The 24,810-nt window shown below is 40.3% G+C and overlaps 1 protein-coding gene across 1 annotated transcript in view; it reads right to left on the reverse strand.

Annotated features, from left to right (window-relative positions):
* Positions 1-369: 369 nt before the first annotated feature.
* The window catches only part of lamc3 (laminin, gamma 3), a 116,829-nt gene continuing 92,388 nt past the window's right edge, over positions 370-24,810 (reverse strand). Inside the window, exons 13-28 of the mRNA XM_059358292.1 lie at positions 21,370-21,558; positions 20,803-21,048; positions 18,006-18,159; positions 17,761-17,903; positions 17,411-17,589; positions 13,971-14,151; positions 12,603-12,847; positions 9,349-9,425; positions 8,887-9,021; positions 5,795-6,014; positions 5,152-5,298; positions 4,525-4,627; positions 3,567-3,769; positions 2,409-2,549; positions 2,203-2,302; positions 370-1,748 (exon numbers count right to left, since the gene is read on the reverse strand). Of these exons, the coding sequence (XP_059214275.1) occupies positions 1,486-1,748; positions 2,203-2,302; positions 2,409-2,549; positions 3,567-3,769; positions 4,525-4,627; positions 5,152-5,298; positions 5,795-6,014; positions 8,887-9,021; positions 9,349-9,425; positions 12,603-12,847; positions 13,971-14,151; positions 17,411-17,589; positions 17,761-17,903; positions 18,006-18,159; positions 20,803-21,048; positions 21,370-21,558 (2,726 nt within the window). The 3' untranslated portion in view covers positions 370-1,485. The remainder of the gene's footprint in view (positions 1,749-2,202; positions 2,303-2,408; positions 2,550-3,566; positions 3,770-4,524; positions 4,628-5,151; positions 5,299-5,794; positions 6,015-8,886; positions 9,022-9,348; positions 9,426-12,602; positions 12,848-13,970; positions 14,152-17,410; positions 17,590-17,760; positions 17,904-18,005; positions 18,160-20,802; positions 21,049-21,369; positions 21,559-24,810) is intronic.

A 24,810-nucleotide genomic window follows, 5' to 3' on the forward strand; every position in this document is an offset into this window, starting at 1 on the left:
CAGTGAAATATGCTTATTGGCTTTCTTGTCGAGAGTTAGGTGATCAAGATCCATTCGATTTTCTCCAGCCTGGATGCATGATGAGAAAAAAACTGACAAGCCGTCCCCGACACGTCCAAAACTGACGTTCAAGTGGTTCCTAGGCATATTTGGAAGCATAAGGACATAGCTTTAGAGTTGAAAGTGAGAATGTGTTGGCTTGTTCATGTAAAAAAGATTGACAGTGAACTATTTTAGCACACAAGACATGAATGCACTTTACCACTTTGTACTCAAAGGAACTGATACAAGATGTTTGCTAATAGATGTTAATCCGACTCTGATTCTCTGCCAAATTCAATTCTGAAAAATTCACAAACAGCAAGAATGTTTTCTGAGGATTAAATACTTAATTTATTGTTTTCTTAGAATTCCTTGAACCAACACCTAACAGTAAAGCTTTTTATCAGCTGAGAGCAGCTCCTTCATTCCCATTGTGCATTGCATTATCATACAATAGTGTCCATTAAAAGTTAGAGACATTTTAGTATGTAAAATGGCCCTTTCAAGTATATTTTATTGTGTGTAACGGTTTCTATGTGAAGGTCTTACATACTCAGAACATAGTTTGAATTACTATAAGTAGATGTAGAGGTATAACTGAAACACATGGATGAGACCATTAAACAAAATCTGATTCCTGATCAGTTATTCAGCATTATAAAAACAGAAAATGTGTCTCTTACATAATCTGGAATACCATCACTTCATGAGTCATATTTGCAATACAAAGATCATTAGCTTTTACATTTTGGTCCCCAGGAGCCAGACAGTGTGACTTAAACCGTGACCCCAAATCAAAGGGTATTTGACAGATACTTGATAGTGACACGCAGAGAAAGAAAAATGAAGAAACCACAAAAACACAGAGGTAGGCACTGTAAGAATCCCGAACACAGGTTGTGTGCTGTTGAAGCCTGACCTGAACCCCACTGAGGCCAAGGGGACTAATTGTTAATTAAGCCAGGCTGATGAAAAAGAGCTCAAGTGTAAATGAATGTGTCAGTCTGGAGGAGCACTCAGACACACCTTTTACCCCTGCAAAGGAAAATCAGCATTATTTTAAACTTGACGGGGCACTCCAGCAGTTCAGAACGGCTGCTTATTATTCATGGTGAAATTAAAGTTCGGATGTTGTTGGCAAAAAAAAAAAAAAAAAAGAGAACGGGAGAAAAAAATTAAGGGAAAATAAAAGGTGGATTAGGTATAAATCATGGGAGACAGTGAAGAAGTCTGCGGCTTTTGGTGGGAATGTGTGAGTGTGTTGAGGTGGTAAAATAAATTGTACCTTGGGGCTAAAGGCGGGGAGATGGAAGAATATGAAAGGATATAACTGACTTCTTTTTCTTTGAAGCAGAATGAAAAATGACCACGGCCCCTTTTATTAACAAAATGCCCCCAGACTTTTCTGATATTCAGCTGTCTTTTCCCTGCCATCTACAGTATCTAGCCCTTACCTGCTCCTGTGGCCTGTGGGCAGGACTGAGGCAGGTTTAAAGCAATGTCCCTGAGACTGTCTCTCTCCTCTGTGATCTCCTGTAAGTCCTGCTCGATGAGGGACATCTGGCTGCGCTGGTCCTTAGCGGCCGAATGCAGCTTCTGGATCTTCAAGCTCAGTGTCGGGCTCTCCACACTCCCGCGAAGCATGCTCAGGCGGCGGGCTGTCTCGTCCAAGATCCGGTCAAAGCGATCCAGCGGCACGTTCCCATCTGGTTCGGACATGCAAGAGAGAGGACAGATGGAGAAAGAGGAGGCAGAAGCGTCACAAGTTTTGCAGATTGTGTGTGATTCAAACAGTGGATCACCTAATTATAATGATTTGGTCATTATCCTCTCAAGCATGTTAACATATTCCCTACAAAGTGCCAAATCTCTAGATAATTCCACAAATTGTGCAATTAATGATAGAGGAAATAGGTTTGAATGACTTCCTGAAATTTACCCACAAAGGACAATGCTGTTGGTCTTCATGAACAGCAGTTATTCTTACTCTACCATGAGGATAAAAATCTGGGAAATATTTCCATGTTAAATGAGGCATTAAAAAGTGTAGAGCTCTTTAGTGATCTGACATTTAAGGTATAATGAAGATTTATGAGTTTTATAGTTATGGAAGACAAAAAAGGAGCCGCAGTGAAAATTATCTATCAAAGAGTGACTTACTAATCTTGCTGATTAGCTCAGTTAGTGTATCAGAATAGGCCTTTAACTGGAGCTTGGCTGCTTCCATGTCTTCCTTAACGCCGGTCAGGGACACCTCCGGCTACAAATGAGAAGACATACTGTAGGAACAGTCTTTTAAGCTGCGCACAGGAAGTACAGATCGATATGCATAGCTTCCACTGTTCCAATATGTCTGTGTTAGGTACCTCTGAGGTGATCTGGGAGTTGGCTGTGTCAGTTTGCATCTCCTGCTCAGCCAGCTGTTGTAAAGCAGAGTCTATATGGGAGCTAAGGTGAGCAGATGCAGTCCTGGTGTGCTTGGCCTGGGTCAGAATGGCTTTGGATTCCTGCACAGGAGGAAAGGAAGAAAAATGCAATGGAGGAAAGACAAAAGGTAACCAAATATGGAAGATATTTTATTTCCAGAACAAGACACACATACAGCCATGCTGGCAGCCCTGTGAGGCTGTTTTAAAGCAAAATTGTACTTATAGCTACATGATAACACAGCATGCTAACACTGAAAATGCTAACAATAAACTTTATAAGCTTTATCATGTTTTCGATTTTGGCATTCGTTTTTCAGGTATTTGGTTATAAAGCAAAATTTTGGATAATTTACTAATCAGACCTGATGATGGCACTAGAATAAAGGTATGATATGTAACATTTCTGCATTATAATAACTAGTACTTTCTAAAAAACAAACTGACAAGTTGACAAACTTAAAAAAATTAAGTGATTCTAACCATTATAATAGTCTGTTACTGTTATCGTGGTCGCCTTTCAATGGTGTTCCCGTTTTTGCGTATGTCATCGCTGATGTCTTTTTATCCAATTTCAAACCATGTTTTTAAGTTATACTTTCCAGATCTTGGTCTTTTTTTTTAACTATATATATTAACCGGATGCAGAATTTGAGTCATCTGATGTCTGGATATTAAGTTATTAAAGAATCTAGTTGAGCAAATTTTAGCGGTAGTTGTCTGCCAATGTTGGCAAAACACAGCTTTTTAATGAGGAGATCTCTGCAGATAATTGAAGGATAATTGATAACTGAGGGAATCCTAACTGGAAGAAGCTGACTGCAATGACAGCAATGGTTGTGAAGAACTCCCATGATTGCATGCTACTTCACAATATCAACTTACTCCACCTTTTGTTATTGTTTTGATTGAGAGACCCCTGGCCGTGTGCACGTTTAAAAGTTAAGGGATCACCAATATTGTTACAAATCATCCTGAAGAGAAACATAAATGTCTGTACTAAATTTCAAGGTGATTGATCCAATCTTGAGACATTTCACAAAAAAATAAAAACCTGGACCTATCTACCATAAAGTGGTGGACTGACTGCACAAATACCTTTGCCACAGCATGTGCTGTTTGCTCCGCCTCCTTCGTGGTGTTGCTGGAGAGGCTGGAGTTGACCAGAGCTGGTTTTAAAATCTTATCAATCTGTGAGAATTTTTTCCTGACATCAGCTAGAACCTTTTCCTCCAGTAGTCTTTCTTTCTTCAATGCAGCCTTGGTCTGGGCCTGCCGACGGGGCCATTCCTTCACCATGTCTGAATGGAGATGGAGAAGAAGGCAAGTCATAGGATTACAGGCCCTGAAAACTTAGTTTCTGAGTATTTTTTTCTATCAAAATAAAATGGTATGACAAAATTACTATAATCAAAGTTATAGTTGAAAAAAACATCCAAAGGTTGAAAACAGTTGAATCTAATCAAATGTGTAATAAACAAAAACTTGGGGGGAAATACTTGTGTTCATGTTCATGTAGGGCCCCATCATTCATCCTAAAAAGCTCATTAAGAAAATTACTTTTCAAAGCCTTTAAGTGCGATTCAAGGTTGTACTAAATAATAAAAAAGTTCAACTCAAATACATCATTGTCTACTGGCTGAACTGTATTTTCATGATGCACCCTTTGCTCATTCTGTTCTACTTTACTATTTCAATGGAAGTCTGAGGAGTCAAAATAATTTAATATTCTCTTCAGGTATCATATACTGCTAACATTTCATTCATGTAGTTGTAGCTGTAAAAAAAAAATCTCTAAACATTCCACTTCATTACATTTTCCATGTAAGCCGCTGCTGACAGTTAGGTCAAAATGTGAGAGTGGTGATGACATATTTATTAAAGTAATACTTAATCCGTCTAGTCTGTAGCTCTTATGTTCATTTTCAGTCTTTGCACTTGACATTTCAATTTGAGTAGAAAAATTCAGTCAGACGTTAAAAAAACAACAACAATGCAAGACAGACAGTAAATAGAGAGAAACAAGTTAGATAGATGGAAATAGAAGGAGACTTACGTTCCAGTTCTCTGTGCAGGGTGATGGCATCAGATTCCACCTCTTTCCCTCTCACCACGGACGACAAAGCCGCGACCTTTGCCCCTTGAGCGCGAGCTTGCAGCTTGAGAAAGAGACACATAAGAGGAAACATGACCTCAGTGGACTTGAAGTGTATTCAAAGCGTGCGACAGCAGACATCAATGCAAACTGGTGGGATGCCAGCAGTAAAAGAGTCTCCACGAAATATCAAGGCAATCCATCTAATAGTTACTGAGATATTTCTGTCTGGATCAAAGTGGGGGTCCACAGCTGCTACCATGGCGAAAAAAAACCTTTGAATGAAGAAATTCTTGAAAATTATACTTTGATAATTAGCTGGACTATCTCCCAACAAGGTAATGTACATCTTTGTTACTATACAGCCCTCTTTTTTGAATGTATAAAGTTATTGGGAAATGTTATAGGAAATATATTGTTAAAAAAAGGGATAATGGGAAGGATCTAAAATCATGCTGTATTTCCTGTATATTTCTAATGCTCTATGAAACTGTAAAGCTCTTTCTGTCCATGAACATGAACATGAAAATGAAATACACATTCAAAGTATCCAGACACAAAGCCACACAGTGCAGTTGATTTAGTCACCTCACGGATGTCGTCCACCATCCCCAGCTTCTTATTGACAGTCTGTTTTAGAGGCTCCATCTCTTCTCTCATCTTAGTGATGTGATTGTCTTTGGTCTGTATTTGCTGCTCCAGCTCTTCTGTCCGTTTCAGCAGGTCCTCGCCCCACTAAACAGGAAGCAGATTTACACAGCTTTTATGCTTTCATTAAAACAGTCCCATTTTACTTCCTCCATCGGTTTCGTAAAAACATTCTGCCTCTAATCGGCCATTTACAGAGGGCACATTAGCCTATTTCTGTGTCATTTTACAATGTTTTGTCTGCTCAGAGATGCTGCAGTGGTTAATCACCCTCCTCTGGAACAACATGAACCCCCAATGAGCAGCAAAACCTGCCAGAATCCTCTCTCCTGTGCCTACTCAGTGTCCCCCTGTACTTGCCAAATGTTAAATCAAGAAAAAAGAAGTTAACTGCCCACTCGTCAGAAATTGAGAGATACTTGAAATGAATATGAGCCTGGTTAAATGTCCCACAATGGTTGCTTATATTACATGTGCAGGTATGCAAAACAGTTGGACTAAATTACTCACTTATAGGTTTGTAATGTAACCATAATCATGCTTCAAAACCCATTTGCACCCAGCAGGTGCTGTCCAAACTGACCTCTGGTTTATGGTTGGTTGGGTGTGCTTGGTTGAGCTGTGTTTGGTCGGCCTCTGGTGATGGGCTGGCATCTGTCAGAGCCAGCTGATGTAAGGATGATGTGATGTTACCCAGGGCGAGCTTCAAACCAGCAGCTTTCTCCTCCAGGGCCAGCTGTTTGGCTACAGTTTCATTCACCTGCACTGTCAGGTTCTCCTTGTGCTGCTGCATTTGTGTTATCCTGAGATCAAAGATGTACAGAGAGAGAGCAGAGAAAATGCTGTAAAATGTAATGTACTGTAATAGCCGCTTTTAAAACTTTTAAAATCAGGATGTATTCTATTCATTTGATTTACGATTGTAAAGGTGATGAAAAGAGATACTCCGCTGCAGACTCATTGGAGGCTCACATATTTTTCCACATCATTCAGCGCATTTAATTTCATATCCCTGGTTGCCAAAGTTTAAAAAGCATCCTGCTGTGCCATATTGAAATGAATATAAATCTGGGAACAAGACAATGCTGCTTGTTATAAGTGAGTAAAGAGGATTAAAAGATAAACCGACATTGTGCAAAGAGTGCATGATGGATTCATGGGAGGTGTTAGGAACAGTGCAGTAAATGTTAAAGTGTCTTTTTTTTAAACCTCCACAGCTGTAATGATATCCAATCTGTTTTGCCTCAACAGAGCAGATACACAAAATTCACAGTGTGTCACTTCAGGTTTTTTTTTTTTCACATCATGTGTTCAGAGACAAGCACACGCCGTTCTCTTGGGTTGTCAACAAATATTCTCAAGAATTGATTTAACATGTTTGATAGAGCACTGGAATGCAGTGTCTTTCCAAAAAACACATATGGAAACAATCTGGCAAAATAAAAGCATCAATACGACAATGTAAAATTACTCAAAACAAGTGGAAGAAAAAGATAATTCCAAAAGTCTGCAGAAAAATGGCTCCTTTGACAAATTCATTACTTAATACTACATAGATAGGCTATTAAGGCTAATGCATCAATGCATAAGTCATATTTTACTGCAGTAGCTGGTCAAGGTAGAGCTAGTTTTAACTACTTTTAGGTAATTAAGTCCAGATGTTCTCTGCCTAGAGATTTAGACCCCAACCAAAGGGTCACAAGATAAATTAGGAGGGTTATAAGATGATTAATGGTGTGGGGGAGAAGAAAAAAAATACTTTTTTTACATTATTTATTTTTCTTTTAGGCTTTAAATGTAGGATATATAAAATGTATATATTAGGGTTGGACAAGTATATTGCCTGCAAAGTTATCCAAACTGATCAAATCATATGAACACAAAACCCACTACAGGAGCTATATCCACCGTTAGGAATCATCAATTGAGTTTGAATTAATTATGTTCTACTTTATACTCAATGGTGTGACAGCCAGAGTGTGCACCTTCAGTTGTACTGAAATCAGTCTGTGCTCCATTAAATAAATCTGAATTGTTACTTTTAAAGCACTTAATAAATGCCGCTGAGAACACATGTCCAGGTGTGGATGAGGGGCGGAGCTTTTAAATCTTAATGCTGGGCTCAGTAGTCGGTGACTGTCAGCCAAACCATAATATATATACATATATTGTGTCTTAATGCCCTAATCACAAACCTTTTGCGAAGTTAGCAGGGGGTATAATCACTTTGGTGACTCAGAAACATAACACTGTGTTTCTCTAAGGTGTCACGAGGCAAAAAGGCTGGGAACCATTGGTTTAATCTACCAAAAAGTTATTTAACACACACTAAAAATCCTTTTTTCCCTCTGACCTCCAGTGGTTTAACTTGTCGCCTTTTTGCAGTGATGTTCAGGTGTAGTTCAGAACCCTGACATCAGTATGTTTCAGGTGCAACAGAAAACATTTCTGGACTAACTTAACTGGCCAATGTATGACTCACTGTCAAAGTTTGCCTGGGGAAATGTAAACATAGGCTCTTCTGGTCTGCATGCTGAGTGTGCAGGAAATTGAACCCAGGAATAAGCAATTACAATAACTGTATAGAAATTGCCGGTCTTCTCACTGATGGTCTTGTTTGTTTATGAAGGTCATATCAAAGCGAGTATGACATTCAGACTGTTTCATAACTAGTTTAAAACTCCCTGGTGTTGCTTTAAGTACTTGAAAACTGTTTTTCAGTGTAAAAGTCAAACCTTTCATAGTGTATTAGCTGCAAGTGAATATAGACATAGAGCTTGATTGTTAACCAACTACTGTTAAAAGTCAGTGGTCTAATCTGAAGCTTTGTAATACAGGAATATTGTTCGTAGCTCGTTGAATACTTTTTCTGATTGGATATCTGTCCTGCCTTTAAAATGCATCTGATCTGCTTAAGTACCAACACATAGGAACATATGTGTGGGGAAATTCAATTTTATGCTACCCATCTGTGCATAAAGTGCTCAATCCACATCCTATAAAGTGACACTCACCCACATATGCACACACACACACACACACACACACACACACACACACACACACACACACACACACACACACACACACACACACACACACACACACACACACACACACACACACACACACACACACACACACACACACACACACACACACACACACACACACACACACACACACAGTGTCATACAGCAGTGCTCCAAAGATTAACACAACTCTCCTGAACCAAGCTGACTACTGTTAGAAGGGGGTAATCAATTTTGAGTTCCTCGCTTCCTGCTCTCATCATGGCCACCGGAGGGCTTTTTGCATCATTCTGTCTGGCATTCAGGATAATCCTCAGAGCAATCACACGCTAGGAGATGCAGCGAGCGTGCGGCAAATCCAAGAAAGCAATAGGCTTACAGTGGAGAGAAGCTGTCCCCCTGTGGCTAAATGTCTTACTCCTAAACTCCAATGTGCTTTAAGAGGCCGCTGTGAAGAAGAAGACCTTGAGCTGTAATACAGGGATAGGTGCACTCTGAAATATACTGCAGAAGCACAATAATCCAGGGAGTCATGCAGCTTGTTGGGATTTTGCAATACAGGATGCTTTATGTGAATGGGAGACACTCTTTCTGCTTGTACTTGTCTGGGTGGGCGTGTGTTTGGATTCGTTATTGTGCTCACTGCTCCGTTAGGTTCCTGATGTACTCCTCGGTGGAGTTGTCCTGCAGTAGATCCATCAGGAAAGTGAAGGTCTGCTCCGAGGCTCTTACTGCCCTGCTGGCTATGGCCTCAATGTGGTCTGCCGTTTCTCTGTGACTACAAGGGAGGAAAAAGAGAAAGACAAAGTGAAAGGAAGAGAAAGGGGAATTTAGTGAGTAACATAGAATAACAGACCATTACAACCGCCTGAGGAGAGATGAAATGGATTTCAGCACCAAGTACTTCCCCTCACTGGCTCTCCAGTCCAGATTTCTGTAACTACCACATAATAATGGTGCATACTCTGAGTAGCCGAGGGCATCGATTCACAGTGGCCTAACCACAATGTCAGTGACAAGCTAAAAGGTGGAAGCAAGGAGAGATGAAGTTCCACAGATTACTACAGTGGACTTTTCTTATAATTAGTCCATTGACCCGACTTACCTTCTCATTAGAGCTTGTGAGTCATTGACCATTATGTTCCATTTGTTGGGTCCTGACACGACCTCAAAAGGAAAGATCTATGAAAAAAAAAGGAGAGAGGGAAGCAACACGCTGAGTAGATCTGAGAGATGAAATAAAGTATAGGTCTGGCCTGGCAGAGACTTCTGACTGTTACGACATCTTTAATTAAATCATGTGAACTGAAGTCTCCATCTAATAATTAAGGTATTTTTCACACTGAGGCTGCTTGGACAGTTTCGTTAGTTTTGGATCTGTGTGAGAGAAAATCTGGGCGTAGATTTGTGAATACATATATTTAAACCCTTAAACTTTCAGCAGCCTCCTGGCAGGCCCAGGTGACTCTTCCTGTTTCACAGGCTGTCAGGCTCGTCAGAAATCGAGTCATGATATATTGTGGGAAGGAGGTTAAGTACTACTCTGAAGTTATGTCCATTTTCACAGGTCTGTGTGTTCCTTGGCCTCAAGAATACTGAAAAAAAATGAGTGGTACTGACAAGCCTCTTCTTTACAGACACGCCCAATTTATGCTAATCTCATCCCCATATCAGTTTTTCTAAAAAATGGTGTATTTGAATATTTTTTCCATACTGGGGTCTCTAAACAGTCTTGGAATTGGACATGGAAAGCTGAGACTATTGTGGATACATTGAGCCCACTTTTATTCAAGTGTGATAATTATAGTTCACATATAACTATTTTATTGTAGTGAGACCATTTTTTAAAATTTGACCCCAAAGTGTAAAATGACCTGTTGTGACCTTGAGGATAATCACAGCCTCATGATGCTTTACAGACACAAACAAGGGACCTTGGGCATTTATGTTGACTTTTTTTTTAGGTATATTGACAGTAAGGCGGTTTGCAGCAGTTTGTAGAACATAAGTGTTCGCTATCCAATTCCTACAAAATGCAATACTTGTGGGGTTCCTCAAGGGTCCATTCTCTGGCCGCTTCTATTCAACATCTATATGCTACCGCTAGCTCAGATTATGAAACATCACAACATCTCCTATCATACTTATGCCGATGACACACAACTCTACATTTCAGTGTCCTCACATGACTACAGTCCCTTACTCTCATTGAGTAACTGTATTCATCAAATCAATGAGTGGATGTGTCAGAACTTTCTCCAGCTAAATGCAGAGAAGACAGAGGTGATCATTTTCGGCCCTAAAAATGAAAGGTCTAAGATCAGCGCTCACCTTGGCTCTATGTCATTGACAGCTACAAATCAAGCCAGAAATCTTGGGGAAATTATTGACTCAGACCTGAACTTCAACAGCCATCTAAAGCTTATCACGAAATCTGCCTATTACCACCTGAAAAACATAGCTAGAATTAAGGGGCTTCTGTCCAAACAAGACATGGAAAAACTTATCCATGCATTTATTTTTAGTAGGTTGGATTATTGCAATGGCATCTTCACAGGTCTTAACAAAAAAATCAATCAGGCAGCTGCAGCTGATCCAGAACGCTGCCGCCAGAGTCCTCACAAACACGAGGAAACTGGACCATATTACACCAGTCCTTATATCACTACACTGGCTTCCTGTGAGTCAGAGGATAGATTTTAAAATCTTACTGCTGGTCTACAAAGCATTGAATGGTCTCGGACCAAATTACATGCTTGATCTGCTACCTCTCTACGAAGCATCCAGACCCCTGAGGTCATCTGGAACTGGCTTGTTGCGTGTCCCAAGAACAAGAACTAAGCGGGGTGAGGCAGCTTTCAGTTATTCTGCTCCTCACCTGTGGAACAAACTACCTGTAGATCTGAGGTCTGCCCAAACGGTCAGCTCCTTTAAATCAGGACTAAAAACACTATTGTTTGCTAAAGCGTACTCTTAGCTTTAACACTTATCTGCTGTACTCTACTGCCCTTACTTTTTAACTACGCAATGTTTGACTTGTGCTTTTTATTATTTTATCTATTTTCTTATCCTGCTGTATCTTATTTTATCTTATTTATATTTTTATTTCTATTTCCCTGTTTGAAATTGACTGTTTTTACTGTTTTCAATTGTGTCTTGTTGTTTTAATGTGTACGTAAAGCACTTTGAATTACCTTGTGTTGAATTGTGCTATACGAATAAACTTGCCTTGCCTTGCCTTGCCTTGCTAAAGGTTAAAGCAACTACAAGGTACTATAATTTTGTGTTGATTGTGGCTGTGGACAAAAGCAGTTTCCATGAGCACCACTTTATAATGTAAAACCGCATCTTGCAGTGTATTGTATGGTGTCATTTGCTTATGTGGGTCATACATAGAGAGGCATCTTACTGAACTGAGATGGTTAACCAGTTAAAAACTGCAGCTGCTTCAATATATAAGTGTAGAGGTTCACTGGATGGGTTTTTACTAGATTCAGATTGCTTTTCTGGACTACAGCCTCAAAACTGTGGTCTGCGGATTGCTTTAATTCTGCAAATAATGAAACTCATCTAATGAACCTCTGCACTTGAGCGTATGTATTCAAAAAGGTTCAAAGCTGGGGCATATGGAGAAACCACCCTCCAAATGAATCCCCTGAAGTTTTGTCCTGATAAATGTAATGTGTATACAGTCAAATGCAGAAACCTTCCCCGAGTGACATTTAATTTGAGAAAATGCAAATAAAAATGGGAAAACTGAATCAACAATTGACACTCATGCGTTTTTTTTCTCCTCATATGGGGTGGCTGCTCTGCTTATTAATATGGAATTAAATTGCTGCCGCTTCAGGCTTACCCAAGTGATAAGGAAGGTACAGTGTGTCTGCATACACACACAGACACACAATCAGAAATAGAGAGTTATATATTGGCAAAACAAGCACTCTCTCATCTCCCAGAACCTAAATAACATGGCAGCAGTATCCTGCAAAGCTTCATGGTGAGACGGAGAAAAATTTTTAATTTTAGCGTCCATCAAACATTCTCTGGATTTTCCTTTGAAGGCTGGAATTTGCCAGGAAGAGAGAGGAGGGTGGTGGAGGTGTGAGAAATATTGTTTTGCTTTGGGGGATCTTTGCTGATCTATACAGAGGAGCTCCACCAAGAGAAGAAAACTGCTGCATCCCATAATAAGAACGAAAAATCAATCATGTTACATACAATATCTGCATGGATTGGGTGAACACACACACAATTATAACTAGTTGGAGCATTTTATCCAATGAAATACCTAGAATATATATAGCAGGAATATGGACCATTAACAGTGTTAAGATTAAATATGTTTGATCCGCCTACCACATTGTCCAGATCCAGAGTTGCTTGCTGTAGCTGTTTCTGAGATGCTCTGACCGTGGACATAGTCTCTGTGAAGGTCTGACACACACCCCTGCTCCCTTCATCCTTCCTCCTCTCCTTCCCCTCTTCCTCTGTCATGCTGATGCTGCAGTTCAAAGTAGATGTAATGCCATGCAGCTGGGCTAAGAGTGTGCCTGTGGAAGCTTCCTGCAAGGAAAATTGTTTTATGAAGGCCTCCCGTGCTTCTGAAAGAACAAAGAGCACAAAAAGCACATTAAGTCCTTCACGGATTATTTCACCAAGAATATTATTCTTTCAAGTCTTTGTAGCTGGAGCGGCTTATTTTAACACATCTCTCTCATTTACTGTGCGAATTCAGACTCTTATATTTCTCGTCCACCTGTTTGTAGTCAGAAACCATCAGGAATACTTTCCAGCTGTAACACTTTTGTCACTTTCACTTTGTATTCAGTGGTGTTTCTAGTCTTAACTGGCCGGCTAGCTTGTCTGAAGCTGAGTGCAATTAGTACACGTCTGGATGTTTTGTTGCTTTGTTTTGTGACATACTTTTCTTGTCTCTTTGACTTTGTGTCATATAAAATGAGAGATAACAAGTTTGTGTGAGCCCCAGTGTGTGCTGTTTGGCCTCTGTGTGCCCGCACAGTGAGCCTGTCGCTCTCACATACTCATTAAATCATTATTGGGCCACCCAGTGTTGTAAGGAGCATGGCTGGTAACTATGCGTGTGTGTGTGTGTGTGTGTGTGTGTGTGTGTGTGTAAGTATGTGGGTGTTGGGAGGGGGTTGTTAGACAACTGTTATCGTGATTGCAACTATAATCATAATAAACCAGGGATTAGAGATGCACCGCCTGTCATATAAATAGGGATTAAGTTGGTCACACGGCGCCTTGTTCTATATTGTTATGATTTGTCTCCATTTGGCCTGTGCAGCTGAGCCTGTAAGCCCTTTCCCCTCCAAAGATAATGAGGATATATCAGCATTGTGTTAAAGTAATTGGGAGAGGTTTGTATTGTTGCCTGCTTCCTGATTTAATCGCTTTGTTGTGTTGTATCTGTAACAGTGTCACACTGAGGAGACACAGACAGAGCAACAGCCACGTTTGCAGAACGCCGTGGGCGGTTCATTCATGTCGAATTTCTTAGCCATGCTTGCTGGTCTTGCATGTACTGATATGGCGTGTTATCATCTCGTAGCCAAAATGTGACACAATAGTTACAATGGCGCACAAGCGAGCTCTACATTTCACAAAGCAAAGGCTGCCAAGTGTCTCTTGCATGACCACATAGGAAACATTAAAAGGAATGACAGGCCAAGTGGAATTATCTTAGCTTCTGGCTGCGGTTACCTTGGAAGGCCAGAAAATCCTCCAGAGCATTGGGTAGAGTATCTTCCCTCTGGTGCTCATGCTCATAAAGCCTGGCCATGTGATACTTCAGCAGGTGGTGCTGCTTCCCAAATCTACCTCGGCAATCAAAGTGAGCCAGCAGCTTCTCCAAATCCTGCAGGCGAGTCCTCAGCTTTTCTGCCTGTAATAGCGCAGAGATTTATCACTGACGGTGTCAATGAGAATACAGATTTTGTGAGACCAAAGAAACACAGGGCTGAAGCGACAACTACCACACCAAAATATATATCCATCCAGATCTGTATTTATTTATTCAGACACAGGGATTGAGATAGGACTTTGATTCTTGGTACACCACAACATCAGAATGTAGTATTTCAACAAAAGCAATGAATAAATGAATATCAACAACAGGATAAGGATAGAACACCGTTTTTATATCTGCATCCACTCACACTGTTCTCGGCATAGCATGTGGCCAAAGAAAGCATTTCAGGAGATAACTGGTTTAGATGTGTTAGAGAATGCAAGTCCAGGTCTTGAAAATTGAATGAAGGTGCTGTGATTGGCACCAATTTGTTGACTGTGGAAGGTGAATTGTCTGGGTCTATAAAAAGAGTCAGTCATCTCACTGTGATCACACCTTTTTCAGACCAGGAGGCTTGTTGCACGTGTGTGGTTTTGCAGTAGCAATGTCTTTAATTGCTTATCGTATTAAGTAGCAAGCGAGGTGTTAATGTCTTCAGTCCAGTCCTTTTAAAACCAGCTACAAAAATATATCCCTGCCTCTGAACAAATAACATATATATTTATTTTACTGTCATCCAGCGTCTTTTTAATATCTTTCTTGATCATCGATCATACGTTCGGTCTTTCCCACCCTTCCTCTTTTTCACGCTTGTTAGTTTTTTCCTTCCTGTGTGTAAAGCCGGATGAAAATGTGAGCAGAAAGATAGAGGGTGGGAGAGGCTGAAAGTGAGGAGACGGTGGGAGGGGGGAGACTGAGGAGTAATTGCAGGTGTTCAGAGCAGACAAGGCTTGGGATGTTCACTGAATTGCTAACACTGTGGAAATCGCAGCATGCATTCACAAAGGTACAAGCCAGTCCGGAGAGAACACACATCCACTTTAGCTGGAACAAGAATATGTACAGACAAAAGACTGAACATGTCGCTGGTATTGGATTGGCTTCTGGAGGCAAATCCAGGGACGCGGCACCTTAGCAAACAGACGTGGGTTGCAACAAATCTAAAGGGACAGAAAGAAGCTGCACAGGAGATCATTAGGGCAAATGTCTCTTTCTGTTTCACTGCACATCTACTGTTTACTTGCAATCTACAAATACAAAGGAGCCATATGGTTGTCATGTGGGTCTACAAAGACAGGATGTGCTCAGGGGATTGTGTTATTTAAAGAACAAATTGCACCTCATAATACAGTAGCAGGAGCCAAGATGGTGTGCAAAACATTTATATGAATATTTGCAGCAAACGCACATTAATAAATGTGAAAGCAACAATGGAGAGAGATGAAGTGAATAAAGAGTTGAAGCAGGGGCATAAGTACATTTACTCAAGTAGATTTGAATGTAGTATTATGTAAAATGCTGCACATTCCTCATGCTACATCTCAAATGGAACTATTGTATTTTATATGACATTTATCTCAATAAAAAAAGCAGGAGCTGTGGTTAGTTGTGCCTTTACATTCAAGGTTTTATGTTAGTGCCGAAGCAAAAAGTTGGATTGACAATTAAATTAATGGATTAAATGATTAACGTATATATCTAAATAAAACACACCAAACATTCATCGGTTCAACCTTGACAAATGACGAAATTTGCAGGGGTTTTTTCGACTTCTACATTGTAAATTTTTATTGTTTTGAATCTTCGGCTCTGCAAACTCGTGAAGGGCTTTTTTCAGTATTTTGTGGCATATTACAGTTTATCAAATTTAGAATCATGACAATATTGGAGATGAAAGTAATTGTTTATCACATTCCAAACATATAGGCTACCATGAGATTAGAATATAATGCATTTCTAGAGTTAAATACTACTCAATAGTGTAGTAAGAAGACAGTTACATAACAACACCTTTAACACTACTTATAGACTTAAATTACTATCATAAATGTTTATATTAACAGTGGATTACATGTCTGCTTTTAAGGAACTTGTAGTCATGACAGGGAATTAACACCTGACTCCTCTCGGTTCTACAGATCTTCCGCCTCTTTCAGCTTGTTAAAGTGAAATCCAAAATGAAACCGTGCCACCAAAGAGAAAGAAACAGAGATCCTGGAGATTGTTTGAATATGTTTGCCGTTGTCGGTCACTGAGTACCTCCAAACCAGACTTGTTAAATACAAAGTCTCCTTTTTAGAATTCTACACCTTTAATAAAGAAGATGTGATGTGTGGGAGTTGAGGCTTTGAAGTTATTTAAAGGCACTGAGCTGAGTTACCAAAGTAATACAACGAGTGATATAGCTAATTATTTTTGCTGCTGAGTAATAGGTCAAGTAATTTATATCTACTCACCGGCCACTTTATTAGCTAGCAAGGTGTACATAATAAAGTGGTGGTGTGGTCATCCCTTGGTTGTAACAAGTGGTTATTTGAGTTAGTGTTTTGGACAGACTGTTTTCTATCATTTCGAACCAGTCTGTCCATTCTCCTCTGACCTCTGGCATCAACAAGATATTTTCGCCCAGAGGACTGCTGCTCACTGGATTTTTCTCTTTTTCAGATTCTCTGTAAACCCTAGAGATGGTTGTGTGTGAAAATCCCAGTAGATCAGCAGTTTGTGAAATACTCTGACCAGCCCCTCTGGCACCAACAACCATGCCACGTTCAAAGTCATTTAAATCACCTTTCTTCTCTTTTCTGATGCTCGCTTTGAACTTCAGCAGGTCGTCTTGACCATGTCTACATGCCTAAATGCATTGAGTTGCTGCCATGTGATTGGCTCGTTAGATATTTGCGCTATCGAGCAGTTGAACAGGTGTACATAATACATTGGTCAGTGAGTGTACTAAGTAATGATTAACTTGCTGCTGTTTGTATCTTCCCCACATCAACAAAACAGTATTTTGATATTTTAATGGTCAAAGCTTGTGCCTGTGTCCACAAAAATCACAAATTGCAGGTTAAAATCGACCACGTCGGGGCGTTTCTCGTGGCACACCTGGTAGAGCGCATACCACAAAAGCTCAGTCCTCTTGAGCGGGCGGCCTGGGTTTAAATCTGGCTCAGAGCTCTTTCCCGCATGTCTTCCCCTCTGTCTCCCCCTTTCACTCTGAACATCTCCACTATCAAAAAATGCCCAAAAAGCTATCTTTAAAAAAATAAAAGTGACCATGTGGAATTTTAAAATAAGAGATATTTCTTACACAAACAATCACACACAAATGCACAAAAAACAACCCTGAACTCACCTGTTTCTTGACAAGGCCGTAGCAAACTGGACACTCCTCACACTGGTGTGTGGCATGGTTGTGGAAATAGTTCAACTCACATTTGTCACACTTATAACCCACGAAGCCCTGCCGACAGTGGCAGGTACCGTTACTGTGACACTGCATGGAAATGGAGCCCATTGGGTCGCAGTTACAGGCTGGTGAGAGGACAGGGGACAGCAGGATAAGAGCAGAAGAAGACGGGGGAGCAGAGGTAAACATTTGAAGAGTCAGAAATGCCTTCATGTGTGATCTGTATTAGAGGGTGTATTAGAGGATTAGAGGATGGCACATAGTGCGGTTGTGATGCCTGAAGTAAAGTCCTGTACCTCTGCAACCTCGTGATGAGAATCCAAAAAAGCCAGCACGACAAGAATCACACAGTCTCCCCTCCACTCCTGCACGACACACACACTGCCCTGTGATTGGCTGACATGCGATGGACGATGAGCCAATCGGATTACACTTGCACCTAAGGAAGGCAGGAAATGTCTTAATAATAGATTCAGTTTGGAGCAGCGTTATCATATGGAATCAATAAATCCTCCTCCAATTCCTCATGTTATCTTCATACCTCTCACATCCTACACCTGGCTGGAGGTTGAAGAAGCCAACTTCACAATAACTGCAATCCCGTCCTGTCACGTGATCGAGGCAGTGGCAGTTTCCTGTCTGAGGGTGGCATTCATTTGAATTCCCAGAGGTTCCACCTGGATTGCAGTTGCATGCTAGAGGGAAGAAATAAAACAATATTATTAATAAAAAAATGAAAATGTTATATTGTTAACTGCTCAGATTTCAGCAATGCATTACCTTAGCATGGAGGACATTTTATTGATTTGATTCTAAAGTGCTTGAGGGAGAAATGGAAGAAAATGACAGACAGCACCAGGGAGACTCGTGGATCTCTACTTGACATTGCTCTGTGCACAAGTTCAACCCGGGGCGGACAGGTAGAACTGAAGTATTATGAGAAAATCAGAGGATGAACACATCACAGCTATTACTCTTTGGATTTCTGTCTGCCTTTGTAGCTTTATTTCAATGTTTCATTCAATTAGACCTTTTTTAATTCTCCCAACCCAAAGACTCTCTTTTTCTGCTCTTTTTTCTTTTTGAGGTATCTTTCTGACTCACAGCCATTTGTTCACTCCGTTTTCAGCTGCTGCCTTTCATGACTCAAGAGTGCTACACCTGTCAAATTGTAACTCTTCAATTGATTAGTGAAATCCATTTGAAAGCACCATTTTCTCAGTTCCTTTAAAAGCTAAACCCAAGGCCATGTAGTCTCTAATGGAATTTGTCTATTTGACTATTACTTGACTCTACTTATTCTGTGGTGAACAGGACAATCTTGATCCTAAAAGGCTTATTGATGGCATGTCATGAGTGTCTTAATTGAGGGTTTTAAACAGACAATACCATGCTTTGAATAACAATATAATAATAAGGCTGTTAAAATTACTTATTAATTTCTATTCATTAAAAACAGACAAAAAAACGCATAAAAAAACTGCACAGATTGAATTCTTCTTTGTCATGTGCCATTTTTGCATCTCAAGCTTGAAATATCAGCTCAGCGCAAAGCACTTAGCAGCTCACTTGGACTTAGCAAAGTCCCCATGATGTGACTATTCTCATCCAACCACACTCAAACAGGTGTTCATACGCAGAGTGAGTAATTTCACCTGTGACAGAAACTCCATTTAAAACTAAATGGATTTCAATGGACTGCAGGGCAATTTTAGATAAAAGGACAGAAGGTTAACATGATATTTTGACACTTATGGCCATTATTGAATATGAACAGTGAAAAAATTAATGTATGGGAGAAGTTGACACTTAAACTTTATAATGTCTATTCCAGTGTTTTTCAACCTTTTTATGTCCAAGGCACACCAAAGTGCAAGCCAAATATTGGTGCAAAATAGGTTCTATAACAAGTGTTATCACTCTTATCACCGTGAATGTTTATTTTTCTGTCCTTTGATGTGTTGCAGTCCAATAATCAGGGCAATCAGGGAAAAGTAGTCAGCTAGTTTTTTTGCAGTAAAAGCCCAAACTTGGTGGCCTCTCGCACTTTCTAATGCCACTATTACATCATCCCTGATCTCAATCATTGGTCTTAAAAAAATGAGTTTACCTGATTGTAAACATGTAGGGAATGATTGTAAAGGAGAATAAGGCTTCTTGTATGTTGCATTTGGGCATCATATTTTTGCAATCTTCTTGTAAATTCGGTGGTGGATTCTGTAAACACTTCAATGTGCTCTTACTTTGAAAGCTACATGTGTTTAGAGACAGGAAGTAATTCATATGGATACGCTTCTGGTTTACAGTGATGTTCCTGAACTCGTCAGAAATAAAGAAGATAAAATCTTGCTATTGATATCTGTTGCATTAATCCACAACCCACAACGTGAAAAATTCAACATTAATTGTCAACCTGTTTCAAAAAGTATGATTTTTCACACACACTAATAACACTGTTTATTCAATGTCTACTGCATGTGTGTGAGAATTTGCCTCTGTACTGGGAAATGAGTACGCACTAAGTAATGAAATATGAAATTAAAAATTAATAAATAAAGTTTTGTGTTGTTGTATAGTGCATTAATAGTGCGTGGTTGTCAAAAATGCCACGGCACACCTGGACTTGTCTCATGGAACACTGTGTTGGGAAACACTGGTCTATTCATTGATTCACTCATCTACCAAAATGGAAAATACTGCTACAGTATATGCAATTGATCGATTTACCAGCAGCTCCATAAAAATTTCAGCACCCTTTGGCAGCTACATTTTCCGACCTTGGGGTTGAAATTTGGTATGAAGGTAAAGTCTTTTCATTCACATATGTTGTTGCAGTACTGCAAATTTGTGCTTGTTCCATAAAAGTTCAGATACCATATTGTAAATTCTTAAAATTACATTTACCCTGTAGCCCTCTTTGCAAAATCTTAATCTAAAATAGGGGAAAAAAATGTCCACTTCAGTGGCTTCAAGATTCATCATCACACTTTAAGTGACACATTGGACCATGACTGTAGTTGTAGACTACTACTTTGTGACTAGTTTGATGTAGCAAAGTCATGCCTCATGTACGCGTCTTGAATACAGATTTAAGGTGAGAATGGAGAAACTTTTCCTATTGCAGCAAATAAATGTGAAAACGGCCTTTTGCAGTAGAGTGAAACTCTGCAAATGCATCATTCTGCACAGTGAAGGTCAGACATTCAGGTGAAGAGTAAGCACATTTTTTGAGTGGAGGGGGAGTTTAGCATCCTCCTACAGAAAATAAATCCTTCTTTTTCGCTCTCTCTCTTACTAAATAATGAATAAATCAACCAATGTTCCATCACAGTACTCACGCTTGCACTTCTGGCCAGCTGTGCGGTTCAGGGCATCGCCGTAGAAGCCCCGCTGGCAGTGCTGGCAGTGGTCGCCCTCTGTGTGTCCCAGGCATTTCAGGCATCGCCCGGTGATGTGGTCACATATTCCCAGCGCGTTGAAGTCCACGTTGCCATTGCAGTCGCATCTCGCACATGCTCGAGCTGCCCCAGATTGTCCCAGAGGGTCCCCATAGTAACCATCTTCACACATCTGACAGCGCATCCCTACACGGGGTGGAAAGGTGAAAGGAGTGGACAGGAATTAGATGGATGGCTGAGCTACAACACGGTTGGAGGTCATCCTCATGTCGCCTCGCACTCTGTTATAATTAAATTTAAAAAACGGATATCAGATGTGTCTGAATCACAGGTGGCATTGTCAAATGAAAGTCTCTGCAAATGAGCTGCTTTAAAGCCGCAGTCTTTTCAGTATCAGGCTGTCTGCTGGGAATGTTCTCATCATTTTGTTCTTGACAAAAAGCCCATTATTTGCCATGTGGTGCCAGAAAAAAATGATGATTTTACATCGTTGGTGGTTCATCTCACCTGTTTGTCCTGCAGGGCAGTTGGTACAGACCACCTGTCCTGTTGCGGCGATTTCGGCACAGCTGGTATGGTCCGGGCAAGGGCAAGGCTGACAATCACCGGCCGTGCCAATCAAAGGGTTGCCGTAATACCCGTCCAGGCAGTGCTCACAGGTCATCCCAGTGGTGGAGTGTGAGCACTCACACACACCTGAAACAGAGAAGGGAGTGTTGCAATTACACAGTCCTACTACACACACATGCACACCTGCTTACACACGTCATTGTTTTTCACACTTTGTGTTTGACAAAAATAGACCACAGAGGATGATGTGTTCTCCATCGCCAGCAGAGTGCGCTGTGTCTCTGACCAGAACTGCAGTCACACAGCATCCAAACACTCAACAGCCCAATCTAGTAAAAAAAAAAAGAAAAAAACATTCCCCACAGCCCACCATGGAGAGCGGAAGACAACTAAATTCACCCTGACTATAATTGCTTTGGGAAATATAAGAGCCAAATGCAGTCCGAAAGACCTTCAAGAAGTAAAGCAATTCCCCCACCAAGTGGGACAGATTACCAATTCTATGATGTCCTTAAAAACAAACTGTTGTTTCGAAAGCCTTACAAAAACAACTCACAGCTCAAAAAACAATTTAAATGATTTGTTCACGTGCAACACGTGTCAATATGCTTTTATATACACCAAATCTCTGACTGATGTTCAGTTTACTGAGCAAAGTTTCAGCCCTCATTTTGCCGAGTTTAGAATCCAGAGAGGTGCAGGCAGAGCTGAACGATACAACATGATAATTAGAGATAATATCCACACTAGTGAAGAAACGGACATACCGTCAGAGCTGACTGTATGACTGCAAAGTAGGGAGAGGATTCAGACTCAAACAGTCCTGCCTCCTGCTGCAGTTCAGTGACCTGAAGTGGCTCTCACGTCACACACTGAGATGATAGGACCCACATACACCCTCAAAACCTCCTCTGCGTTGCTAAATCTGTGCAACTTCAGAAATGAAACAGTGAAAATGTGACGTGATACAATGTGGCATTCTAATTTAATAACTGGCTGACTAAAGCTCACAGAGGACCACAGAGTAATAAGTGTTAACATTCTTGGAAAACCACAAAGAAGAAAAGCAACTGCTTACAAAGTTTAATTTATCATACGATCCCAATGAGCCTACATTCATTAAATTTTAATCAACATTAATGCAGTTTAAAATGTAACAAAATAATATCTGCTCTTTTTTTTGCTGCAAGAGGATATTTAGCATTCCTGCTGCACTGCATGATGTTTGGCTCTTAGTATTCATTTTGTGTCTGTATATCAGAGAACTTACAATAATTTGAATCATTTTTTTAAATTTCAAAGTTTCTGAAATGACTTCAGCATGGGTTGATAACAATAATTGCGCTGATTTTCTAGAGAACACCAATAAGATCTCGATGCATAGCAAATAATCCGCGGGCATGCGATTTTACAGAGTCCTCATTAAAATTTCCCATCACTCCCTCATAGCCTACGGTGTGATTCAGTGAGGAGCTCTCTGCTGTGCATTTTTAAATCAGCTCACACCACTGAATATTGGAGTAAAGAAATTCTTGCCCCTAGTTATGGGGTCGCTGCAACCAATGTCTGCCACCACTAAATAAAGTCCTGTTAACTTCAGACCTGTAAGTCAAGTATATGAGATAGAATAACAGCTGCAAAACTAAATTGATCACATAGCCATTAGGGGGAACAATTATCCCGTTGCCCGATGAAGTGTAGACTTCTGGGTAAAAAATCATTAGTTCCTCAGCGAGGTGAGGTGAATAATACATGACTTCCAAGCATGTAATGCCAGTCATTTAAACAGAGTATTTAGTAATAATGATTGTTCCAAGCATAAAGAAGTGAATCTTTCTTGAATTTCACAAGGCATTACAATGACACTGATGGTGTGCAGTGTCAATCCCCAATGAGCCATAGTAAATTTAATGGCAGCAGAAATGTGCTGACTTTACTGAGTGTGAAGATGACTGAGCGTGATATGAGGCAGTAGAGCCACTGAGGGCCTCCTCGACACTATTATCATTCCATCGGCTCCTCGGAAAAGCTAACGGCATGCATCACAAACTGTCGCTGAATGGCGGGCTTGCTCTTCATATGATATTCCTCATCGTCATGCTAATCATCATTACTTCACGACATCCCCCCGCAGAATAATTTTATCAATGAATCAATGTCCGTTCATTCAGCCTTAATGATTTGGGATTTTTCTGTGAAGCTCCCAATGGAGCTGTACACTTTGAATCCTTTGACAAATCCACACAATCCTGCTATTCTGCTCTCACCCTCTCATACTCCTCCCCTTTCAGCTATGGAGCACTGCACTTCAGCGCTCCGCTCTCCGCCTGAACTCTGCCTGTCTGTTCTGTGATGGCAAAGCAATATTTCTGTATGGGAAACAAGCAGTCTGGAGGTTTTTCTTTTTTTTTTTTTCTTTTCAAAGAGGAGCCCTCCATCATACACACATTACACTCCAAAGAGCTCCTTTCTACCAGTGCTCATTCTACCTGTTCCCCATCCCTCCACTCTACTCCTCATTGTACTCTACAGAAATACACATATGTGCAGGGCTAATCTACTTCATTAAGGTAGCCACTTGTGGAGGACAGGAATACATTGGAATACAACACTGTATAGCCACACGGGCACGGATAGGTACTACAGAAAGAATCAGCTTTGTCATCAACCTTTTTCCTACGTCCTTAACTGAGTGTGTTTATACTTGTGCGTCATTCAGTGTTCCTCTCAAAGTGCGCTGAGTAGCTCTTCCAAAGATAGCGGTTATTATTGTTTGCAGTAGCTTGTAAAAGCTTTGACACCACATGGAGATAGAAAAGTGGCAAAGAAAAATCCAAAGAGAAATGGATTTTAAATAAGTATGCTTTTGTTTAGGAGAAGATGAAAGTGTGTGTCTCTCTGTGAATGTTATTACATTCTTGCCCCCGAAATCTCATTTATTTACTGACCAAATTGAGTTTCTAACAGATCATTGTACGTCATTGTGCACCCTCTTGGGAGGTCTCTGTGGAGGAGAAGGGCAATGTGTGGGGTCTTTTGATGACGTGTTAGCCCAGAAATACAAGTAAAACAAGTCACATATGTTCAATGTAAGTATGTGACTTTGTTAGTTATGTGACGGTTTAGGCATTTTTTTTGCTTTTCCTCCACATTGATAAATCCCTTATGAGTGATTATGAGATTCAAAAAAATCCCACCAAAATAGTTTTAAACTAGAACATAATTGTTTTTTTCTATTTATTTTCTGGTTTACATAAGCAAAACATGGATGTGATGTCAAAAACACAAGTTTTTCAAGACCTCCACATTTTCCAGGAGGCTTGTCTACTTAGCCCAGTGGAACATTAAAAAGCTTCAGGCCAAGGAAATGTATTTACT

The sequence above is a fragment of the Centropristis striata genome, chromosome 19, assembly GCF_030273125.1.
Source record: "Centropristis striata isolate RG_2023a ecotype Rhode Island chromosome 19, C.striata_1.0, whole genome shotgun sequence".
Lineage (NCBI taxonomy): Eukaryota > Metazoa > Chordata > Actinopteri > Perciformes > Serranidae > Centropristis > Centropristis striata.